Source organism: Dermacentor variabilis, chromosome 8 (genome assembly GCF_050947875.1).
Source record: "Dermacentor variabilis isolate Ectoservices chromosome 8, ASM5094787v1, whole genome shotgun sequence".
Lineage (NCBI taxonomy): Eukaryota > Metazoa > Arthropoda > Arachnida > Ixodida > Ixodidae > Dermacentor > Dermacentor variabilis.
In genome coordinates this window covers 104357996-104380369 of record NC_134575.1, presented here as the reverse complement: position 1 = coordinate 104380369, position 22374 = coordinate 104357996, and the positions used below count along the sequence as shown (strand labels likewise).

Here is a 22374-nt window from a genome sequence, read left to right as displayed (position 1 = left end):
TAACACACTGTTTTATTTCAGCGACAGCGAACTAGAATATAGGCTGCTTGCCTATGACGTAACATAAAAAGAACGAATCATGTTTGACACGTGTGGCACAGCACTTCACATACGACCTTGTCACTCTTCTCGCGCCACTACGACCCTAACCTGTTCTCCCTGTCGTTGGACTGTATAAAAGATGCCCAAAAGGTCATTATACATTTTCTACAATACGCATCACCTAGGGTTTCTATAGAGTGCTGCAACTACAGCCGTGGTTGAACGCAGTACACCCATAACTACTGCGGGAAGCGGAAGTTGCCTTTCGGTGTTTTATTGGAATATTAGCTTTGTTGCGCACACACATGTTGAGAAATGTCCCTCGTTCCGCCTATGCTTGCGTGAAGACGCTGCATCATTCCTAATGACAGTCAAGAAGGAATGATGAATCTGGTGATATATGTAATTCGGTATTGCCTCACTAACAGCAACTTTATGGCTGACAACAGTATTAGCCAAGTATTCCCTAAAGCATTATGCGCCGCTATAGGCTCAGTCTGTCTTAGTGCTATTAGATGTTATTTGGAGCGAATGCCAACTATTTGATTAGGTTACGCCTGCAAGAGAGTACGGGATTTCTTGGTAAAAAAAATGACATAAACATCAGAGCTGCATTCTGCAAGAAACGTAACAATCTTTAGCACAAACTCTACTCTGATATCGTAAGCGCACCGCCTGAGCTTTTTGTTATTACCATATAGCTCACGCCGGAGCCCTCATGCTTATGTTTTGTTTTCGGTGGGTTTGTTGTATTTACGTGTATTATTTCAAATATCCTCGCGTTTACGTGGAGTAGCGTGCTAGGCGTGCCGACAAGCAAAGGTCTCCAGCCTGTCTCGCTCGTGCGTCAAAGTCGCAACACAATGCAAGAGTTGTAATTCAAAAACCCTCGGCGAATGGCACAAATAACGTGTCGGTATTTACATAATACCTAACAGCAGCATAAGAAGAAGCTCACCAACTACTTCAACTGCCTCCAGCTCCATCGAAAGGCACAGAAAGAGCTGTCCGTTCTCTCGTCCACTGGTTGGGTACACATAGCCTTGTTCCAGATGTTCCAAGAACCTAGGAACACTGTGCTGGAGCCACACTGTGCCACCGTACTTCCCTTTTCCGGCCATGAGGACTCCTGAAGCACAATGTTCTGTAGTCAATTTACGCTTTCACGCGTCAATTATAGGGTAACGTTGCATTCTTTTGTTATCGTTGTAGTTGTTGTTTTCATGGCGCACAAGAAATTTTGGCGAAATACATGTTTTCATACACCATCTGCATTAGAGATGTTTCTCGGGTGAACAGAAGTTGACGACTCCAATTAAAAGGTGACAAAGCAATCACACCCAAAGCGATGATGTTGGAACCCTAAATCATGAATGTCTTTATTGAGGGAAACCCCCCTTTTTTTTAATCGCATCATTGTTTGGCATGCTAAGTCGCAGTTTCTATTGTGGCATGAGGACGCGCAGACTTCCAGAGACTGCGTTCCTGACAAATTATTTTACCCCAGTTGGCACAGTGCCAGAAGGCTGCAGCTTGTAGTCACCATACGCATCCGGCGCTAGTGTCTTGAAACCTCGCGAAAGCGAAACTATCCGATTGTAATGTCCAGAGGATACCACCCCTGTAATCTTCACCTACTGCTTCCACTTTTGTTACTTTGCCATCAAGGATGTAACACGATTTACGTTTTAAACATAAAAAAAAATACGCGAAATAACAACAAAACAGAATACTTGACAGCAGCTGAATATTGGATCTGACGTGTAAAACGGGCGGCAGAACTGAACGTGTCGAGTACCGATGCTACGTCTAGTACACTAGTAAAGGGCCGGGAGCTCGGTTTAAAAGGCTCCGTCATTCAAAGCTCTGCAAAACGATTCCCCAAGCATCATAGACCTGACTGGTTTCCTCGGGTCTGGCATGCAGAATACCATTTCTTACTTTCCACGTTGTCTACAACGCTGCCAGAAAAAAGAACAGCACAGAAAAGATGGCCGTCCTAAAGGTTGCCATTCGCGCCATTTCGTTGGCGTTACCTTGGAAGGTGAATTATCGCATGGGCGAGTAATGCCCGCTACCGAACCATTCTACAAACCGTATGCACTTTAAGTAACAGCAGGAGCTGAGTAATGGGATGTGCAGGGCCCATGAACGTAACCAAACGCGAGAGACGCTTGGCACCAATTCACGCGTACGTGCGGTAACAAGTGCTCGGTGACGATCGCGACACCTCATTTCTGCGATACCGCCCAACCTCATTTTTTCATCTAGTGTACAAATGTTCTCTGATCAAACGGCAGTAGGCACGAGTTATATTGCTTATACTGTGTCACGGTAGTGTAGTCTCGGGAGTGAATTATTCGCTTTGTCATACGACGAATGTGCGCAGAAAAAGCCTTTTGGAATGTAAAAATATCACGCTGCCTTCAGGCGGCGAAAGTTCCACGCATTATTCACAGTGAACTTGGTATTTTACGTATTTTGTGTAGTTTCTAACTATATGTAAATTTACCTACCTTTCGAATGCCCTGCTCGTGTTCCACTAAAATTTTTTGGTGGCTGGTCATTGTACACCACGGCTCCAACGCCCTAAAAAAGTGATGGTTATTCTTTAGAAAATTAGTTTTTTTTATTTCACATGCCCTAAACATATGTCAGGTATTCTTACTGAACTTTCTACTGGGAAGTGTACGACAAAGAAAACGAAAGGAAAATGTCATGGGGACCAATTAGACACTAAGACATTTCATTTTCTACCTTTACTCATGCATGATATTTTACATGAATAATAATGCAGGCTTTCGGCAATAACAGCCTAGCCTGTGGAAGAAAACTTTCCTAACTTACCTCTAGCATATTTCAATTACACCGTTAAAATGTCCTCAGAGTTACTGTGAATTTCAGTGCGTACGTGATTTTAATGTCCACATTGCTTGATAAGAGCTTTCATGCTTACTGACTAAGCGTATATTCTAAACAGCCCCCATACCCCCAAAGTAGTCAGTGTGCTTAAATACTTGGTATAAGCAAGCACCGGAAGGGCAGACTGTCTTGATGGCTTTTGCAAAATCTACCTGCGAATCCGCAGAAGGAATTTTGAACATATTTTTTAACAAGTATAATGCACAGAGCAATGCAGGTGAGGAAAATCAGGGGAGCTGAGGTACTCTAACACTTCAAACGACCACATGAAGCGAATTTACAAAGAGGTCAGGGAAATCACAGAAGGAATTGAATGTTTATTGATATCGACACGTGTACGTATTTATCTTTCTCGGGAGACCGCTTTTCACCAGCTCACAAAACGGTAAAAGTTATCGCTCCGTGCAGGACGGGCCTGTGTGTATCGGAAATCTCTCGAATGTTATCTGGGGTTCTATCCGTTGTCGCTGAACCTCGCGTAATCAGACAGTAAGCGCGACACAAATTCGGTAGAACCTTCTGGAAGACACGCGGGCACCAGCAATTGGAACCTTCGATGACTCATGTATAAAAGCCGATGCGCTTGACGCGCTCATCAGATTTTCGACGATCGCTGACCATGTTCGCCGCTATTGTTGTGCTTTTACTGTAACTTTCTTTTAGGGGCACAAGTTCGCCCAATAAAAACTCAGTTTCGTCCTTCACAGTTTCGCTACTGTGTTCTTTATCGTAACTACAACGTGACAATTTATACAACTGTTGAAAATGAAGGTTTAATTTTATATCAGCTTATATTTTGGTAAAGACATAAGAAAATGAAAGAGCCACTTTACTAATCTCCGCTGGTGGGACTCAAATTGACAACTTATGTACGGTGTTTGCAATCTTCTAATAGGTGTGTGTGCCACATCCATCGTTGTAGTCGTGAGTAACGCTTCCTAAGTTTCTAGGGGCAGCTTTATGAGATAAACAGGGGTACGCGATAACGACATGAAAATGTATATTCGTCGCCGTAGTTGAATTAGTAGAACGCCGCGTAGAGCATCACAATGCTTCAGCTCTCAGGAGTTGCAATTTAGCTTCTCGCCCACTTGTATTTTGATCATAATGTACATTGAACATATGAAGATGCCCCAATTGCTACCTAATTTTACGCATAAATTTACATATGCACTCTGCCTTCGTAACCAACTACGCCAATTACTTACCTCGAGCCCAAAAGTTGAAAAAAGCATTTTTTTAGCCAGTCTAACTGTGTGAACCCGTGAAGTCCTATTTTTTCTATAGACCTTCACATATCAAAAGCGGTGTCGGGCATCACGGTAATTTTGTTATTTTCTTTGCAAAGTACTCTAGGCAACCTATAAATCAGCTGTTAAATCAATCAATCAATCAATCAATCAATCAATCAATCAATCAATCAATCAATCAATCAATCAATCAATCAATCAATCAATCAATCAATCAATCAATCAATCTTTATTTTCCGTCTCAATGAGCACAAGGCGACAGCAGAACCAGCCGCAGCTTTAACATCTCCTGAGCCCCATAGAGTTGGAGAGAAGTCTAAAATTAAATGCAGTAACTGCACGGAGACTGCACACAATATTTGTTACATATAAACTTAGAAAAAGCGGTGTAAGAAAAGCAATTATGAAATAGACAACCGGTATTCTACAAAACAAGAAAGGTACAGACAAGGAAAAACATATACAACGTTCACAAAAGAAAACAAGAAAGAAAGAGAAAACGCCGGAGATTTTCTAACTACCATGACATTAAGAACGTGCACAACTGCAAGTATTCAAAGTAAACACTAATCCATATTGAGCATTATTAAGCGTACAAAGCAAAAAAAAGTAAACTTACAAGCTTGCCTATTTGCGAAGGAGTAAGATATTTCAAAATAGAAATCATATTGTGAAATAACTGAGGATTGCAGCATCACTACTCGTGCTCATGTCAAAGCCTGCAAAAGTAATGCTGTTGAGGAGCTCAGGTAAATAGTGCTGCAGCATCTTTTTTCCGTGGTTTGTACATGGTGGGGTAGTGTAAAAGTGCTTATACGGCGTAAAGGGCACGAGGCTATATGTAAGGCGAGTGCAGCTATACCAGGAATAACTGAGATGGGGCATCTCAGCTCATGCCTATAACGAATCAAAAGACAGCCATCGTAGGGACTTCAAACTTTAGCTTTGTTTGTGCTCAGAAAATGTTCTGAACTGGGGCTATCTCTAAGGAGATGACGGTAGTGAAGATGTGACATAAATAAACATTGTAAGAGAATATATTTCATATTGGTGGGAAAGGATTTTGCATAAAATACAAACAGTACGACTCATATCACAAGAAGCCAACAGGCACTGACACCAAGGACAACATAGGGGAAATTACTTGTGCTTAATAAATGAAATAAAGAAACGATAAATGAATGGGAATGAAACTGGATGAATAAACGAGTTGCCGCAGGTGGGGAACGATCCCCCAACCTTCACATTTCGCGTGGGATGCTCTACCAATTCAGGTACCTCGGCGCCGTTTCCCCATCCACTTTCTTTGGTATTCATGTTTCCTAATAGAACCTTGGCAGTGTTAGCCAGTGCCGTCACCCACAGACCTTGGCGGTGGGTGTAGAACGTCCTTTCTTCTGCAGGCGTCACGAGAACGTGATCTTTTTCGGGTGAAGGTAACCGGTCGATAAACCCAAGCATGCTACCTGAAGGCATCAATGTTGCCGGATTACAGACCCTCATTATGTAATAAACGAGAAGAAAGGAAGTTAACCGAGGGGCCCGGTTGTTATTAGTCGCATCACAAGAAGCCAACAAACACTGACACCAAGGACAACATAAGGGAAATTACTTGTGCCTAATAAATGATATAAAGAAACGATAATTTTAATGTAAATGAAAGTCGATGAAAAAGTAACTTGCCGTAGATGCGGAACGATCCCACAACGTTCGCGCAATCATGGGAACGATACCGCAACAGTACGAGGAACCTTCAGGCAGATGGAATCATGATGTGCATCCTACAGAAGCTTAATTCAAAACGATACACCTATAATGCCTTAAACTCAGTAACGATTCCGATATCCTTTGAATCATAATGAAGTGTTGTAGAGTAATTGAGTCGCTTATCCTGAAGGGGGAAAGCATTGATTCAGTTTTTGAAATGTTAGCTATAAACATTCAGCATGTCCCAATGGTGAAGACTACTAATTATTGTCTTTGCGGCATCAACTAAGTAATTTGGGTCATTGCCGAACCAAACAATATACTTGTGTCGCGAGCATATATAATAAAGAATGTATTTTAGTTAATGTTTTGGATTTAATTGATATCGAGAATAAAAAAGGCCGTCCCAAAAGGATTCCTTGAGGTACCCAACTTCCAATTGGCCTCGTTCGCGAAGCGTGACCATTTAGATCGGCGTGCTGACATCACTCTGATAGGTATGAACGCACGAGATGTTGAGGGTTGCCTCGGATGGTCGTATTTAGCAAGTTTTACAAGAAAGATAGCGTGACTTATTCTACGAAAAGCCTTCTTAAAGTTTATAAAAACACCTAAAACTATTCTTCTTGCTTCAATGTTGTTTCTTGTATATTCTTTTTGAGTTAGAAGAGCTGTTTCTGTCGAACAGGTTTCTTAAATCCGTGCTGTGAAGCTGTGATGACATTAGTTTTCTCTAGGAAGTGAGAGAAGCGTCCTGCAATAGCATTTTCAAGCCCTTTAGAGAAGATGGAATGTGATGATATTGGCCTATATTTGTATATATCTTCATGCCTTTCTTTCTTGAACACGGGTATTAGTCTAGGTAGCTGCATTTGCGCTGGAAAAGTGCCGAATTCCAAGCTAAGGTTAAACATATACGGTAAAACAGGTGCAATGACACACAGGACGTATTTTATCGGAGGCACTTGAAAACTATTCACATCGCAAGATGTACTATCTTTGAAGCTGTGAAAAAATTTTGTCGCACGGAAGGGGTGAAATAAAGACACTTACGTCACAATCAACAAACTGCGATGCGCGACATGAGCCAAAGTCAACATGGGTCATGAAAGAACTTTAATGCGTTAGAGAAATCATTCGTGAAAAAAAGCTATGCTATTTAAAGAGTAATTGCTACTCGCAGAAATTCTATATTCAGAAACACTTCACTGACGTCACGTGAAGTGTCGACAGTTTTAGGTGCCAATCTGTAAAATGCTTTTGTTTCTCTATAATGTGACGTACAATACTCCTATGAGACCAAACAGGCTGAGTACTCACTTTTTCAGGTTTCTTTCCAAAAATAGGTTTGAGCGTCTCCGTAACTGGGTTCTTGAGGTCATTGTATATGTCTGAAGGCAACAATTTCCAGGTTGGTTTTTGTGAAAAGCTGTCGTAATACGCCATTTCGCCTCCATACAATTTCAGAGATGCTTTATTGTTTCGACTTGTCTTCGGAAGCTTGTATAGCACGAACCTAAATGACATCCAAAGGGCATTGCGTACTTCATGTTGTGTTTTTACTTTCAATTGCAAGCATTTATATTCAGTACATGTGCTGTTTCCCAAGCTGCGCGGGTTTATACATTATGCGCTAATATTTGAAAATATGCAACTCGCACTTAACTGCACAGAACCAAAGTAATGCTGTTTACCGCCGCTTGGAGATGCCCAGACTATATTTTGCATTCCACGTAATTACATAAATAGTCCTAAATAATTAGTAACCTTCTCAATTATTATAATGAGATGTAAAGTGTCAATGGGAAAATTGTAGAGCAACATGAGAAACTCGCGAGAGATCTTTCTGTTGCTCAATACGTCCTATATAAAACTGTTTTTCCGGAAGTGAAAGAAGCACACGAATACACGCAAAATTGCCACGCGATAGCCGCTCGCGGCACTTTGCGTGTATTCCGGGGCTTCTTTGACGCTTGGAAAAATACTTTTATGTAGCACATATTCAGCAATGGAAAGCTGTATCGGGAGTTTTTCATGTTGTTATAGAATTTTCTCATTGACAGTTCTAATGTAAATATAGTATTTCAGAAGTTATTTATTAGTTAAGACTATGTATTTAGGCGGAATGGAAAAAAAATTGAGGATCTCTAAGCGACGACAAATAACATTACCTTGGTTCTTTCCAGCTCCATGGCATGTGTATATGTATAAATCTTGGTTCATAATAGTTGGGACATCCTGTACATGTAGAATCCTAGAAAACTTCAAATACAGCGCCTCGCCACAATACAATGAAGTAATGTATTTATTTATTACATACACCTACATCGCCCGACCCGCCGTGGTTGCTCAGTGGCTATGGTGTTGGGCTGCTGAGCACGAGGTCGCGGGATCGAATTCCGGCCACGGCGGCCGCATTTCGATGGGGGCGAAATGCGAAAACACCCGTGTGCTTAGATTTAGGTGCACTTTAAAGAACCCCAGGTGGTCGAAATTTCCGGAGTCCTCCACTACGGCGTGCCTCATAATCAGAAAGTGGTTTTGGCACGTAAAACCCCAAATATTATTATATTACATCGCCCGAGTTGGGCATTATCGTAGGGGGGTTAATTACAAACATAAAGGTAAGAGGTTGAACTTCGCGAAAGGCGGCATCATATCAGCTATGGTATTAAAAATAATCATGGTAATTAGTAGAGAAAGACAACACATTCAATACTAACAACATCTGATTATAAAATTTTTACACAATGCATAAAACGGCACACTGGAAATATTGTCTAAAACAGATTCATATAAAGTTCTCTATGGCAGATAAAAAATTTGGTGCAGACACTACCTCATCCGGGAGCAAATTCCATGCTGCAATTGCTCGCGGAAAGAATGAAAACTTAAATACGTTAATACGACTTTGGTAGGCCCTTATTTTCTTGAACTGATAATGAGGTGGTTTTAAATATATGTTCTTATCGATTCCCGTGTTACCGCTGTTAATGTGTAAAAGCTTTAACCTTATTATTTTTTTGCGTGTTGACAGCAACTTTCAGTTTAGATTTTCCCTGATTTGCGAACCTCTAATTTTGTAGTCATACATGCCCGTGACGAATCTTGCAGCCCTTTTCTGAACATGCTCTAACTTATCTTCAAGAACTTTTGTGAAGGGGTCCCATGCTGCGCAAGCGTATTCTAGCACAGCCCTAATATTTGTAAGATACAAAGCTTTCTCAAAGGTTTGGGCGCATACTTGAAGTTCGTCTGGAAAAGGTGCAAAAGGCGGCACGCTTTAGCGCTTGTTATGTCAATGTGGGATGTGCAGTCTAATGCCGCAGTTAAGGTGACGCCAAGGCATTTGACTTCGTCAACGCATTGCACTAAACCATTATTTATAGAGTATGAACTAGGCACCTTTTTCTTTTTGTTCGCAAATTCAACGTGATAATACTTTGCAACGTTCAAATCTATTTTCCATTTAGCACACCAGGAATAAATTTTTTCGAGATTAAACTGCAACACACTCGCAAGTTGGGCACATGACACAAGATGGTACACAACGCAATCATCCGCATACAGTGTGATATTTTAAACACAACCTTCACTTAAGTCATCGATAAATGTGAGGAACAGCAACCGCCCAAGGACCGACCCTTGAGGCAAAATGTAACATAAAAGGTCGTTACAAACAGCACAACGTTGCATTTATATAGGCACGAATATCCTTTTGATTTGCGAGGAACCATTGAAGTTAGTTTCGTGGAATTTTTATTTGCAAGCGTATCAAGGAGATCAAAAACTTACATTAACGTTAGACGCATCGCTAGCTACGCTAAGGTGACGTGGTCGCGATTCCTCGGAGACCCGGACCGAGTAGCGGACTTCTGAGGGTTGGTCGGCGACAGCTCCAACTCCTGAGCCCCGGCTACGGTGCTGTGGCAGTGCACCACGGCCTCGGTTCAGCCCCGTGAATCCGTCACACACCGTCGTTCAGTGCCACGGGAGCAACCGCCTGGCGACGTCATCGACCAAGTGCCCTACCGACTACGACCAAGTCCTGTACCGCGTGGTCATCGCCGCCGTTGCAGGAGCCAGTCTCGTCAAGCGACAGCGACGGAGGCCGACGCCTGCGTGACATCCGAACTAAAACAGCCGCGTCTTGTGCCACGTCGAACTGGCTCCAACCACGACATGACGGTCAGAATGTTTGTGTTTTATCGTATTAGGGACTGAGACTAGTTTAGATGTTGGACTGTTGATCATGAGTAGCGAGGATAGGGATTTAGCGTGAGCTTATAGAGTTATTCTTTGTATTATTCTTTTGCAATTTAATTTTCTCTTACTCGTTTTTGTGTTATAAATTGTTTTCATGGCGCAGGTCTTAGACGTCCGTTCTGGTGGCGAGCGGCGGTGGCATAGATGGCATAACCGAGCGACGGAGCACAGCTAACGATAAAAGAGCGAACGCGGAGTGGATGGCGAAAGGGCCGAGGCGCGAAAGAACCAATGAGGGCGGTTCCTTCATTGTCGTGAGCGCACGGAACTGGTTCATGGGGACCTACCCGACCACTCGTCACGCACTCGTATGTGGTCTCAGCCGGATCGCTCGTTTCCCATTATCGTCTGCTCGCGTCAGCTCTCGTTCGCGCTTGTTTTTTCGCGCTTGGTGTGGTCTCGTTCACGCTCGTTTGGGTTGTCTTGGTTTGCGTTTGTTTTGTCATCTGACTGTATGCGTGACGTGGATTGTGTAGTACTTTCTGGATGGCGCGTGGTACCAGCGATTACACTGGAATATTGGTAGAAATACAGCACTGAAACACGAACACACGGAAGAAACACAGTACTGGCACTGTTATGCATCGAACGAGCTCACCTTCCGACGCTTTTAAGTCCCTGGAGCCTTCGACGAGTTATGTATGAAGCCGACGCGCTTGACCCGCAGATCAGATTTTCGACGATCGCCGACCTTGCTACATGTTCCTCTCAAATTCTGTGCCTCAATACATCGCAACATGAAACACCAATAGAGCTGCTCAAAAATTTCACATTACGGAGTATCTTAATTGTCGGGATTTATTTTTCTATCATGCACACGTTGTCTCCTGTCTGTTTTGAGAGCGCTAAAATTCGTAACAATAAACGAGCCTGTCAGGATAAACTTCCGGTCCTGGTGGTGGTGGTGGTGGTGATGTTGAAGCAGGCGGGGTTATTCCGGTCCTGTACTCGGATTTCGGTAGTATATAGATGAACTGGAACAGGATATTAGGAAAAGCTTAGCAAGGAACAGGGTCTCAAGCAGATTGAGCATGGAAGGAAACCTTGTCCATGCCGCTTCATACGTAGAATGTGGGGCAGAAGACTGCAACACAAGTCCACTTGTCGAAACGTTGGCTCCTGCTTTCACCTTGTTCTCGTTTTGCTCATCGTCTGCAGTTCGGAAAGCATATGAGGAGGGGAAGCAGCACCAAGAGAAAGCAATAAACATGCTGCGAGAAAGATTACATACTTTGAAAATCAAAGTGAGTGATGCTAAGATTACCATGTAGAGTGGGCATATTATGGTAGCACAGCAGCATGACAGGAGAAAGATGCTAGAACTTAAGAGATTAGATAGCACTCATAACGTCTTTGAAGAGGCGCTTGCGACTTGGGAACCCCGGCTGCAGAATGACCCAGACGAGAGGACGGCTGATACTCCAATTGAGTTTTGCATAGCAAACGAGCAGAATGTAGGAATGTAGAAGAGACGGAGAGTTGCTTCACCTTGGAAGGACATTGTTTTTGTAACTGAATACTGTTTCAGAGAGCTCCAAGCACCAGAATGGGAGCCACGAGGGCATGAAAGAAATAAAGAGTTCATCCGTGCAGAGCGCCTCTGTTATGAAAACAGCGAATGAAGTTTTTATGCAGGATATGACAGTACCCAACTGCCACGGAGGCGATTGCTTGAAAAAGGATAACCAGCGTTGTCGATATCGATAACGATAAGCGCCAGTAGGAGAACAGTCCGCAAGAAGAGGCATATCCAGATAAAAGGAGGTGCACGAGCTCCAAGAGTGACTCGGAAGTATACCGCCTACAAGTCATAGAATCGGCCCGAGAGCTGGATTTCACAGAGAGAACACATGAGGTGGCAACAAATAATCGAGAGAAGAATAGATCGAAGAAGCAAAGGGACGGCTACATTATAGGGAAATCGTGTATTAAGAAGAAGTCGCTCAGGCACTATGGCGGGGTGACGCTGCACAGCGTCGGTGCAACACATTCAAGAAAAGAACAAGGATCAGTGGAAGAAATTTTGGGTATGAAGACGTATAAACGTGTCTACAGTAAAAACCGCGGGTGCTCATAAGCAGAAACCTACCGCAAAATAATAAGCGGAGAAGAGTCATATCAACTCCGGGTGCAAAGACAAGGCCACTAGATGCAGTAGCGCTACTGCCATCGTGTCGGGGAAGGTGCGTTGAGGGATGAAAAAAGCTAACAACCGTGCAATCGCGAAACCGAGACCCCCGCCGTTTATTGTCAGTGTATCTTTTATATTTCTACGTAGCAGATGTCAGACATACTATATTTACAATATCTATAGGAGAGAGAACGATCCGTAAACAAGATGGCTGTCGAGACCGTTTCCCACCTACACACGTCAGATCATCTTCTGACTGCCGCCAGTGTTGGTTGCGCCATAACATAACCTTCGCCTGCAAAAGCACCGCCTCGGCGCGAAGGGAGGTAAACTCGCGTCTAAGGCTTCAGCCGGGACACATGCACAACGTCCGCGGAGACACGTGAGTCCAGCGGAGCAATCTCGTAGTTCACATCGCCAAGGTGACGCACTATCATGTAGGGCCCTTTGTAGCGCGGCAGCAGCTTTTTAGACAAGCCGACACGGCGACAGCGTGTCCATAGGAAGACAACGGAGGCAGCAGAAAATTGAACGTCCAGGTGTCGGCTGTCGTACCGAATGTTCTGGGCGGCCTGAGACTCATTGAGCCGGGAGCCGCCATTCTGGAGTGCCGTGCGAGCCCGGGCGAATACGTCTTGAGCATATTCAGAGGGAGTGTTCGTGGAGGAGAAAAACCAGCGTGTCAAAGGGGAAATAATGGTGGAGGCCGAAGAGAAGGTAAAATGGTGAAAAGCCAGCGCTCTCGTGACGGGATGAATTATAGGAGAAGGTCACATAGGGTAACGTGCTGTCCCAATCTCTGTGTTTGTCAGAAACGTACATAGACAGCATTTCTGTCAACGTGCGATTGAGGCGCTTCCGCAGTCTGTTTGTTTGCGGGTGGTAGGTGATGGAAAGCTTGTGATCGGCAGAACAGGAGCGAAGTAGGTCTTCAACAACTCTGGACAAGAAAGTGACAACATGATCACTGAGGAGCTGCTGGGGTGCGCCGCTATGGAGGATGAGGTCATATAAAAGGAAATGTGCCACCTCAGTTGCACACCTTGTGCGCATAGCACGCTTGATTGCTTACCGGGTCGCGTAATCAGTCGCGACAACAACCCACTTATTGCCAGATTTCGACGTCGGAAAAGGGCCGAGAAGATTGAGACCGACCTGAAAGAATGGTTCTGTGGGCACATCGATGGGGTGAAGGCGTGCAGCGGGCTTCACAGCAGGTTTTTTGTTTTCGGCGCTGACAGAGCACACAGGCTCCAACGCAGCGGTGCACAGATCGGTACAGGCCTGACCAGTAGAAGAGGCGTACGCGATCGTACGTACGCAAAACGCCGAGGTGGCCTGCAGTAGGAGCGTGATGCAACTGCTCAAGAACTGATATCCAGAGATGGTGTGGCACAACGAGTAAAAATTCTAGTCATTCAGGCCGTAAGCTGCGACGGTAGAGAAAGTCGTCGCGGAGCACGAACTTGCGCAGCGTGGGCTCCGAATGTCCAGAATTGAGACGATCGATGACAACACGTAAGCAGTCAACACGCCGTTCTTCAGTGCGAATGTCGTGTAGGTCAGAAATGACCAGGATGCAAGAGTCGGTGTCATGCGCATCATATTCAGGGTGCTTGAGAGCATGACCAGAGAAGCAGACGTGTATAAAACGGCAAATGAATATTCTTGGAGCAGTAGCGCCCATATACCGAATCGTCCAGTGTGGTCTATAAGTTAAGAGAACCAGCACAAGGCGGTCGTGATAGGTAACCACGGGAAATGTGCGGCCGTACAAGTAGAGGCGGAATTTGGCGACTGACCAAACTAACGCCAGGCACTCCCGTTCGGTAATTGAAAATTCCTCTCGGCGGGTGACATGAGGCAGCTGGCGTATGCAAATATGCACTCGGCGTTCCGCTGCCATTGAACAAGTATCACCCCAATTCCAGGACCACTGGCATCTGTTTGAAGTTAAGGGGCGGCATATGGGCCATAATGAGCCAGCAATGGGGGAGCCCTGAGCAAGCGTATGAGGAAGAAAGCTTTGTTTTGAACAAGGCGCCATGTGACTGCAACGTACTTCTTAAGTCGGTGAGTGGGGAGCGCTTTCGGCAGAATTCTTGATAAGAAAACGGAAATAGGAGAATAGTCCAACAAAGCTTCTTATGTCAGCGGCGGAAGACGGAACAGGAAAGTTCTAAACAGCGCGAATTTTGTCAGGGTCGGTTTGAACGCCAGCGGCACTGACGAGATGGCCAAGAACGGTAATCTGACGATGTCTAGAGTAGTAGTTGGATAAGTTGAACTGAAGTGTGGCGCGCCAGAAAGCAGCAAGAATACCTGATAGACGCGTTAGATGACTCGCAAAAATCGGTGGAAAGACTATGACATTGTCTAGATAACACAGACATGTGGACCATTGTAGCCGCGAAGGAAGGAGTCCATCATCCTCTCGAAGGTTACCGGGGCATTACAATGGCCGAACGGCATAAACTTGAATTGGTAGAGGCCGTCAGGTGTTACGAAGACAGTTTTCTCACTGTCCTTATCTTATACGAAGATCTGCCAATAGCCTGATTGGAGGTCTATCGATGAAAAGTACGACTTGACTCCGTACAAGCAGTCCGATGCCTCATCAATACGCGGCAAGGAGTAGACATCCTTGCTTGTGATTTTGTTGAGGTGTCTGCAATCCACAAAAAAAGCGCCAACTGCCGTCCTTCTTGACAAGGGCAACAGATGACACCCACGCACTGCATGATGGCTCGATAGCACCTTTAGTCAGCATCTTGTCGACTTCTAATTGTATTACTTGTCGTTCAGCATCTGAAAGACTGCAGCGTATCATATTGGCGTCTCCGGTTTAAATACGATTGGTGACCACCGATGTCTGGGTTAGTGGGTGGCCGTTAAGGTAAAAAAATGTCGCAGTAAGTTCCCAAGAGGCGTCGCAGGTCAGCAGCTTGGGCAGGAAGAAGATCACATGCAACCATCTTGCTAAGTTCGTATGTGAGAGTTGGTGAATTGGAGGTTCCTGTAGACGGCAACGGAATTTCGGCGTCAAGAGCCGTTATCTCGCAATCGTTCACAGGTGTCAGATATCGCCAAAAGTCATGCCTGTGGGGAGACTTTCAGTCGAGCAGTTAAAAATAAGAAGAGGGAGCGAAGTCTGATTGCCTATAGCAGTGAATAGGTATAGGGAACAGCCAAATTATTTCAAGCAGTATGTCAGCGGTGGGACATAGTACGTAGACGCCATCAAGAACCGGTGGGAACGACAGAAGAGTTACGTACGTAGCGACTTCAGGCGACAGGCGGATGCCTTCGGGAGAGCATAACCGTGGTTGTGTGACTTATGGACTACGGCACTCGTGGGGCAGTTCAAGCTGAATGACACTAGACGCACAATGAAAGAGGACTGAATGAGATGATAAAATGTCTAAGCCGAGTAAAACCTCGCAAGGGAATAGTTCCAAAACGGCAAACAAAAGAGCGGTTAGGCGTCCCGCGATGCTAATGCGAGCGGCGCACATACCAAACACGGTAGGCGTTCCTCCATCAGCGACGCGGAGGGTGCGCGAAGCAGCTGGTGTGAGAACTTTGTTCAGGCGTTCGCGCAATCCGGCACTCATCATGAATATGTGCGCGCCAGTGTCAATGAGTGCTGTTACATTGACGCCATCGACTGAAGCATCCATCAAGTTCTGTTTGGTCGGCAAAGTGATCAGAGGGTGTTCGGTTGAGAAGACAGTACTAGTACAGACAGTTTACTGTTGTTTGAATGGCGAGCCATGTGACCAATACGACGGCAGGCAAAACAGATTGGCCGATTGTCTGTGGTTCGCCACTCGGCTCGATTTCGGTAGCTTGCAGGATCCCGTGGATCAATCGATGGACCTGAAGCATGAGACATCTGTGGAGCGGTAACGGCGCATACAGAATTAACTCCAAGATTAGCGAGTTCTTCACGCACTATTGCCTGCACAAACGGTGCTGTAGTCAAGTTGTTCGGCTGACTAGGGCTTCAGGGCTAAAAAAAAAGGCTGCAGCCCCTTTCAGCCAAGGATACTTGGCTCCTAGGGCTGAAGAAGGGCTGCAGGAACAATGGCTTCAAGTTCTCGCCTCACTATCCTCGTCAGGTCATCTGATGGTGATGGTAGCTGCACTCCTAGGCTGCTCTCATAAGAGGATGTCGCAGCTGTGTTCGGCAGACGTGCGAACGGCGTTGCAATACAGTGGCTCTTGGCCTGTCCAAAGCTTTGAAATTATTTTATGATTTTCTCTATCGCAATTTTTGCACATGAGCAGATTGAAAGCATCGTCAGCGATCTCCTGCAGTATGTGCACCACCTCGTCTAACTCAGCCGTATTGCTGTTGGCCTTACGGCTCAGAACCAGCACGTCGTGGATTTAAGAGACATACGATTCTGTGGACCTCTGAGTGCGGGTCGTAAGTTCTTAGCGATGGTCTTTCGCCCGACGGGAAGGCCAAACAAGTCCCTGAGGGTCTGCTTGCGCGTGTCCCAATCGTTAAGCTCTTCCTCGTGGTTATCATACCACACCTTCGCCTTGTTCCTTCACTTGCCAGTGAAGGAACAATCAAAATATTTCAAGGTTGCCGGGCGCAATAAAGTGTTCGTGAAAAGTGGGATCAAGATGCGTTCATTAGCCTTGCCAAGCTCTTTTGCAGGACTTGGGTATTGGCGATGCCTATCTTTGTAAAAGGCTGTGATATCTTTGAATGTAATACTTGCTGGAGAATAAAATATGACTTCATTTGATTTGATTGGAATGTAACAAGATAGCTGCCTTCGGATTCCAGGTAACCATGGTCTGAATGGGATGCCCGGTAGATCGGTGCTCGGGCCGCCGCGTTCACCGCTTCATGCCCTGCTAGGCCCTGGTGGCTTGGAACCCGGACTAAGCAATGGGGGGTAGGATCGATTTCCCCTTTGGGGTGACCCAACCAGCTTCATAATTTCGACAAGCCCCACGCGAGTCGGTTATGGTATAATGAGACCGGGGGTCAGAGTGTTAGCCCGAAGCTTTGAAAGTAAGCCCATCTACCAACTACTTGCTTTTCCCCGTGGATGACCGCTGCCGTATACCACCCCCCGCGGAATGAACCGGCCACATCCATGTAGAAGACTCCGCGTTTGTTGCCATAGTGGCGTTGCAAGGCGTCCGCCCTCGCCTGGCAACGACCACTGTGGTCTTCCCTATCCATATTTCTGGGGAGGAGTCGAAGTCTGATGGCGCGTCTCCAGAGTTCGGGCACTCGGCCTGGCTCCTGAATGTGAAAGCTGTGTTGCAAGTGGAGCCGGCCCAACAAATTCCATCCCGACTTTGCCTGAGCTAGACGTGTGTATTGGCTGGTAAGGTGGGCTTCCTTGACCTCTTGAAAGGTGTTCACTACTCCCAGAGCGAGAAGTCTCACGTTCGAAGTTGCGACAGGGAGGTCAAGGGCGCTCTTCATCACTTTGCAGAGGATGACCTCGAGTTTCGCTTCATCCTGTTTCTGCAGATGGAGATAGGGAACTCCTAGATAGGGGACCGAATATAATATTCAGCTGGTTACGAAAGCGTGAGCTAGCCGCACAGCGTCCCTGCTTCGTAATCCCCCTCTCTTGTTGGAGACACGCCGGACCATTCAGCCCACTCAGTCTCAAACCTTGCGCAGCTTTTCTAGGGTTGTGTCGACTCTTCATTGTGTATAAAGAGTCCGGGAATTCGGAGCTCCTTGGCCTTGTGTAGGGGACCACTAGCCAAACAGAGACGCATTTGTGTCGAGTCCTATGAGATACCCCTCAAACCTCTCCGCTGTTCATGTTAGGGCTAGAGCTTCCTTCTAGGTCTGTGGGTACCGAGACTTTGTCGGGGATAAGGAACTGGAGGCAAACGCTACTGGACGGACCTTACCATTAAAAAAAAATTAATTGTGGGGTTTTACGTGCCAAAACCACTTTCTGATTATGAGGCACGCCGTAGTGGAGGACTCCGGACATTTCGACCACCTGGGGTTCTGTAACGTGCACCTAAATCAGAGTACACGGGTGTTTTCGCATCTCGCCCCCATCGAAATGCGGCCGCCGTGGCCGGGATTCGATGCCGCGACCTAGTGCTCAGCAGCCCAACACCATAGCCACTGAGCAACCACGGTGGGTGGACCTCACCATCACTTTACTCTTGGAACAATACCGCGCAAAATACAAATGAAGAGGCATCAGTGGAAACTACTGAAGGGTTCTTTGGGTCACATTTTGACATGCAACGTTCATAACATATCAGTTCTTTGATCATTCTAAGAGCAGTTTCTTGACGCTCTGAGTAGCAATGTCATTGGCAAGGACATGCTGCCAGGGAACATAGTCTGCTTGCACGGAAAAAGTCACAAGCTTCCTGTGGTTCAAGTGCCTTCAATAGTTGATTACATAAGCTGGACCACCTGCCAGGACTACAACTGCCATCTAGCCTTTCCCGCGACGAAACAAGCCTACTGTGACGGTAGTGGCTTGGAGTGGCGTTCCCGAACGCTTACTCCTATCGTATGGGAATGGCCGAGAGCACGTTGCGCGACTGCTGTAGGCGCGAGGGAACCATAGAGCACCTATTGTGTATCTGTCTTGACTACGACGTACAACGCCTCTCTCTACGGACAACTTTAAATTGACTACGCTCGAGACCTTTCTCTCAGACAAAGATACTCGCACCGTGATCACACCTGTCACTGGCACACAAAGCGATTCGAGCACTAGACAGTACTTGAGGTGCACCGGTTTGGGAGACCAGTTGTCCCTGTGGATACTCCGACGTACATACACTGAGTGCTCACTCTCTTCCTCTTTCTCTACCCCCTTTCCTTTACCCCAGTGTAGGGTAGCAAACCAGACGCACGTTTGGTAGACCTTTCTGCGATTCCTCTCCCTGCTTTCTCTCTGTCTCTTTTTGAGGTTCAGCCCATGTCCACTGGCGACCCCTTTGGTAAAGTTCGTGCAGTGAGACGCTTATCTGTGACAGATGAGAAATTAACTTGGATAGGCGATTAGTTAGTCCGAGAAGTCTGCGCACATCGCTTGTGTCACAAGGTGGTTCTAGATTCTTATGGGCATCAAATTTCTTTGGATCTGGTTCTCACCTTCCTTATTGATATGCATCCCAGAAATGCTACTTTTGCGACCCCGCAGCAACACTTCTCTTTGTTTAGCGTTACACCTTGTTTTTGCAGCTTCTCCAATGTTTTTTCACGTCACTGTACTTTCACGTACTTTCGCGGTCCCGAAAATTAAAATATCATCGATCAAATTGACAGCTCCTGGCATGTCAGTGATCCTTTCAGACATTCGTTTCTGGAAGTACTCAGCCGCCAATGCGATACCAAATGGCAGCCTCTGAAAGTAGTACCTTCCGTACGGTGTTATGAAAGTGGTCAACACCTAACTGTCGCTGAACAACTTAATCTGGGAAAAACCAGAATTTGCGTCTGTTGCACCACTTAACGACTCTAGCATCTCATCCACAGTGGGCAGAACATAACGTTCCTTGAGCACATTTCAGTGTAGGAGTGTCAAACCAACACAAATTCGTGCAGCTGCTGATGGTTTCCACACTGCACCCATTCCAGCGCACTATTCTCAAGGCCCCTCTACTTTATTTATTGCGTCTTTTCTTTCTACGTCGTACAACTCATGCTTTACAGCATTTCCCATGTGTAGAGGAGCGCGACGTGCCACATGAACCCATTGTGCACAGAGATTTGGGTCAAGGGAATGGTATACTCTCGGATAGTGTACGCAATCCCTTAAAGAGCTGAGGGTACCGATGTTAGTGAAGTCCTGAAGACTCTACACCGTCTACAAATTTAACCACCCCGAGCCTCTCCTAGGCGTTTTTACCAAGAAGAACGGACCGCAACGAAGCAACGACATATACTGCCTGTTTGATACTTGCCTGCCTCCAGCTAATGACCGCAGTGAACTTTCCCAAAACCTTTAGTGCGTTCCCGCGTCTTGTCATAAAAACTGTGCCCGTTCTATCTAACTTTGATGGGATCTCAGGGAATGTTTAAGGAACCACAGATACCTCAGCGCCCGTGTATACCTTCGCGGTAACTGACGTTCTGTTAATAGACACTTCCATGAACTTGGTAGTCACGGAGTAATTCTCAACAGTACCGATAAAGTAAAACTCAATGTCTTTGTCAAGTGAAGACCATCTCACCCAGACCGCACTTCTTGCGACAGACCACACTGAAGTTCTCCTTCACGTTGGTAACACTTTGCTGCCTTCGCCGGGCCGACCAGTCTTGGATGGGACGCTATCGCACAGAACAGACACCGCTCAGCTTTGTCAAGAGGTTCTGTACAGCCTACGCGATGCGTGGGATGTTCCCTACGATGAGGTTGCGAAGACGCGCTCTTCTTTTTGATAGCGTCCGTGTCTTTTTCCGTTTTCGTAACGCACGAATAGTCATTGTTTTGCAACTGATGTGCTTGCTCATGTACTAATCCTTTGAGAGAAGCCTTCGCGACGGTGCTTGCCAGCGTGAGGTAGGCGTCCATTTGACGTGCTTCGGAGAGCTTCCCGTCCCTGAGACCAACGACAAAGTGGTCGCGAATCATTCTCTCTTTGAAAGTGCCGAATTTAGATCGGTCTGCAAATGTGTGAAGAGCTGCAACTAACTTGCTGGAAGAAGTCGGTTTGATACTGGCTTCTGTGGGGAAAGCAAGAGCTTTCGTAAACGACGTGGCGAACAGGCACGAAGTGCTTATGAAACTTGCCTTTGCCGACTTCGTATTTCTTGACGTCGTCTTCCCGCAAGCCGAAGGTTTCAAAAAAGACAAACCATGCAGGCATCTGAAATTCGTAATTTGCAGCGTTGGTGGAAAATTATATTCTCCTAATTGAAAGTTATACATTTGTTTGAGAACTACCGAACGTGAGCGTCATGATGACATGGCTGGTTAGAGGAAATATGCGCAATAATACATAAACTAAAATAATACCGTTTTCAGCACCTAATATTTGAAGAACATGTTGGTAAAAGCAACGAACCACACCGTTAACGTGTACCTTGAAGCGGTTGAGAAGAAAACCGACAGAAGAACATTATGAAGAAGTCACACATGTTAATTTAATACGCTCTGCAAAGAGACTACAGATTAAATGCGCTCAACGCTCACCAGTCAACGTCCATTCCAGCGGCATCCTTACAGGATACCTTTCCTTTACCGAACACATATTCGGGTGTGAAGCATAACGGAGAAAGGAAAACGGATAAAAGAATATTCATGCTGGACAAGTTCACTATTATGAGGCGCTCAGAGTGTTGGAGCAGACTATACAGGTTTTCAATTCAGACCACCTTTTGTACACAACTCAGAGTTCTGCGAAACGCAAAGTTCAAGCAAAGATGTGCGCGAGAACCTTTGAAACGCCAGATGCACGTCTTTTACTTTTATTCGCGTTGAGTCCTAAGTTATATGCTAATTATATACATGAGTTTCACAGATGCTCTTCAAAAGTCATCTAAGTTGGGCACGCTACTACTTATATATTGGTGGAATAGTGCAAGCAGCACAAAAAAGACCCGAGAAGTTTTACTATATTGAGTCGGTGTCGCTTGAACATTTAATGCAGCGCTTGTCATGTTTCTTTTTGCTTGCTCGTCTCTGCGTGATTTTTAACGCTGCTTTGGACATTTAGGCAATCAAGCTGCTTGCAACGAGCAGTAAAACAAGCCCAGGTGCATCTCGATGACCCGGATGTAAAAATAAAATATGCTTGGTGATAATTGTGGTATACACAGCGATCACACAAACAACTTATACAGAAACCGAAACACACATACACAATATAAATATTCGGAACGTTTTGTTGAGGCCTGCGGACCTCAGAAATACCAGCAGGGATTTTGAGGCGGGAAACGCACAGGGGATGCTTTAAGACGGGGCCCAGAATGCGCTGCCGCACCAAAACTGTGTCGCTCTTCAGTGTAGTGCCGACTTTAAAGACTGACAGGTAGCCGCAACAGCCAGACTGAACATTTCGCATGTATTCACGATTGCTACACGCACA

At 45.7% G+C, this 22374-nt stretch overlaps 1 protein-coding gene across 2 annotated transcripts in view; it reads right to left on the bottom strand.

Moving 5' to 3' along the window:
• The window catches only part of LOC142591207 (cell-death-related nuclease 7-like), a 46348-nt gene extending 24731 nt beyond the window's left edge, over positions 1-21617 (bottom strand). For both annotated transcript variants that reach the window (XM_075703566.1, XM_075703567.1), the window contains exons 1-4: positions 21480-21617; positions 7242-7437; positions 2559-2631; positions 1001-1171 (exon numbers count right to left, since the gene is read on the bottom strand). In XM_075703566.1, coding sequence (XP_075559681.1) covers positions 1001-1171; positions 2559-2631; positions 7242-7437; positions 21480-21589 — 550 coding nt within the window. In that variant the 5' untranslated portion in view covers positions 21590-21617. The remainder of the gene's footprint in view (positions 1-1000; positions 1172-2558; positions 2632-7241; positions 7438-21479) is intronic.
• Positions 21618-22374: the final 757 nt, after the last annotated feature.